The 1,452-nt window shown below is 41.7% G+C and overlaps 1 protein-coding gene across 1 annotated transcript; it reads left to right on the top strand.

Annotated features, from left to right (window-relative positions):
* Positions 1 to 358: 358 nt before the first annotated feature.
* On the top strand, positions 359 to 1,447 carry LOC121940836 (protocadherin beta-15-like; the record flags this gene model as incomplete). Its single annotated transcript, XM_042483520.1, has 1 exon — positions 359 to 1,447. A coding segment is annotated over exon 1 (1,089 nt), but the record flags the coding sequence as incomplete, so codon positions are not given.
* Between the last annotated feature and the right edge of the window lie 5 nt (positions 1,448 to 1,452).

Here is a 1,452-nt window from a genome sequence, read left to right as displayed (position 1 = left end):
CTCGAAAGTCATTCTATCCAGTCCTTATTACTTTGTTATTTTCTTTTCTAATATGCAAGCGTCATTGTTGTGGTCCATCTTTTAAATGTAAAAAGCACAAAAAACTACATCGTCTTGTTATACCTAAACTTACACTCATGGTGTCAGTATGTACCAGCAAACGATAGTGCCCAGTCATTCCCCACCCTTCTGTCTCAACGAATTCAAAGCTTGACTCTGCTGTTGTTTCGCTTTTGACGAAATCCACTGAGTGCAGGACTGCAGTGTGATCGTTTTTGTTTGTTTGAGGGAGATACGACTGCATCGTTGATATATATTTTGACCTACTTTGTGGTATTTGTACCCTCCCATAGTAACAATGGGACGCAGCAGAATTGCGCTGCTTCACGGCCTAGCTTTTATTTTTCTTGTCCTCAACCTCGTCTATGGAGACGTGAGCTACTCTATCCCCGAAGAGATGAAACGTGGATCTGTAATTGGAAATATCGCTAAGGATCTGGGACTGGATTTGGGCCAACTGTCTGCTCGCAAGGCTCGCATCGATACTGAAGATAATAGCATGAAGTACTGCGGTGTGAATCTCAACACCGGAGATTTGATCGTACAAGAAAGGATTGACAGAGAGGGGCTTTGTGCGAAAAAGGCTTCGTGTGTCGTAAAACAGGAACTCGTACTTGAAAATCCTTTAGAACTGCACCGTATTAGTATTCGAGTTCAAGATATTAATGACAATTCACCCAAATTTAAAGAGGAGTCCCTTAATTTTGAAATTCAGGAATCAGCAGTCAAAGGTGCGCATTTTCTCTTAGATGAGGCACACGACGGAGACATCGGAGAAAATGCTGTTCAGGGCTACTCGCTTCAGCAGAATGATCATTTCAAATTAAATGTAAAGACAAAAGGCGGTGGACGAAAATATAGTGAATTAGTCTTAGACAAAGAATTAGACAGGGAGGAAAAGCAGGACATCATGTTATTGCTTACCGCATTTGATGGTGGCTCTCCTCAGAGATCAGGTACTGTTGTCATACATGTCACTGTGCAGGATGCTAATGATAATGTACCAGTGTTTAGCCAGGCCGTTTATAAAGCCAGTCTGCCCGAAAACTCACCTCTGGATACATTGGTGATCACAGTGAGTGCAACTGATGCAGATGAGGGAGTCAATGGTGAGGTTAGTTATGGATTTGACCATGTTTCAAATGAAAACCAAGTTTTCTCTCTGAACTCTAAAACAGGCGAAGTTAGCGTATCGGGATCTATTGATTTTGAAAAAGAGTCGTCATATGAAATGCAGATTAGCGCAAAAGATGGACAGGGGTTGGCGTCATATGCAACGGTAATAATTGAAATTACTGATATAAATGATAATGCTCCAGTTCTTTATCTGAAATCACTGTCTAACCCCATACCTGAGAACGTGTCACCTGGTACAGAGGTGGGCATCATTAA

This window comes from Plectropomus leopardus, unplaced genomic scaffold, assembly GCF_008729295.1.
Source record: "Plectropomus leopardus isolate mb unplaced genomic scaffold, YSFRI_Pleo_2.0 unplaced_scaffold9500, whole genome shotgun sequence".
NCBI classification, from domain to species: Eukaryota; Metazoa; Chordata; class Actinopteri; order Perciformes; family Serranidae; genus Plectropomus; species Plectropomus leopardus.
This window is presented reverse-complemented; position numbering and strand designations above follow the sequence as displayed.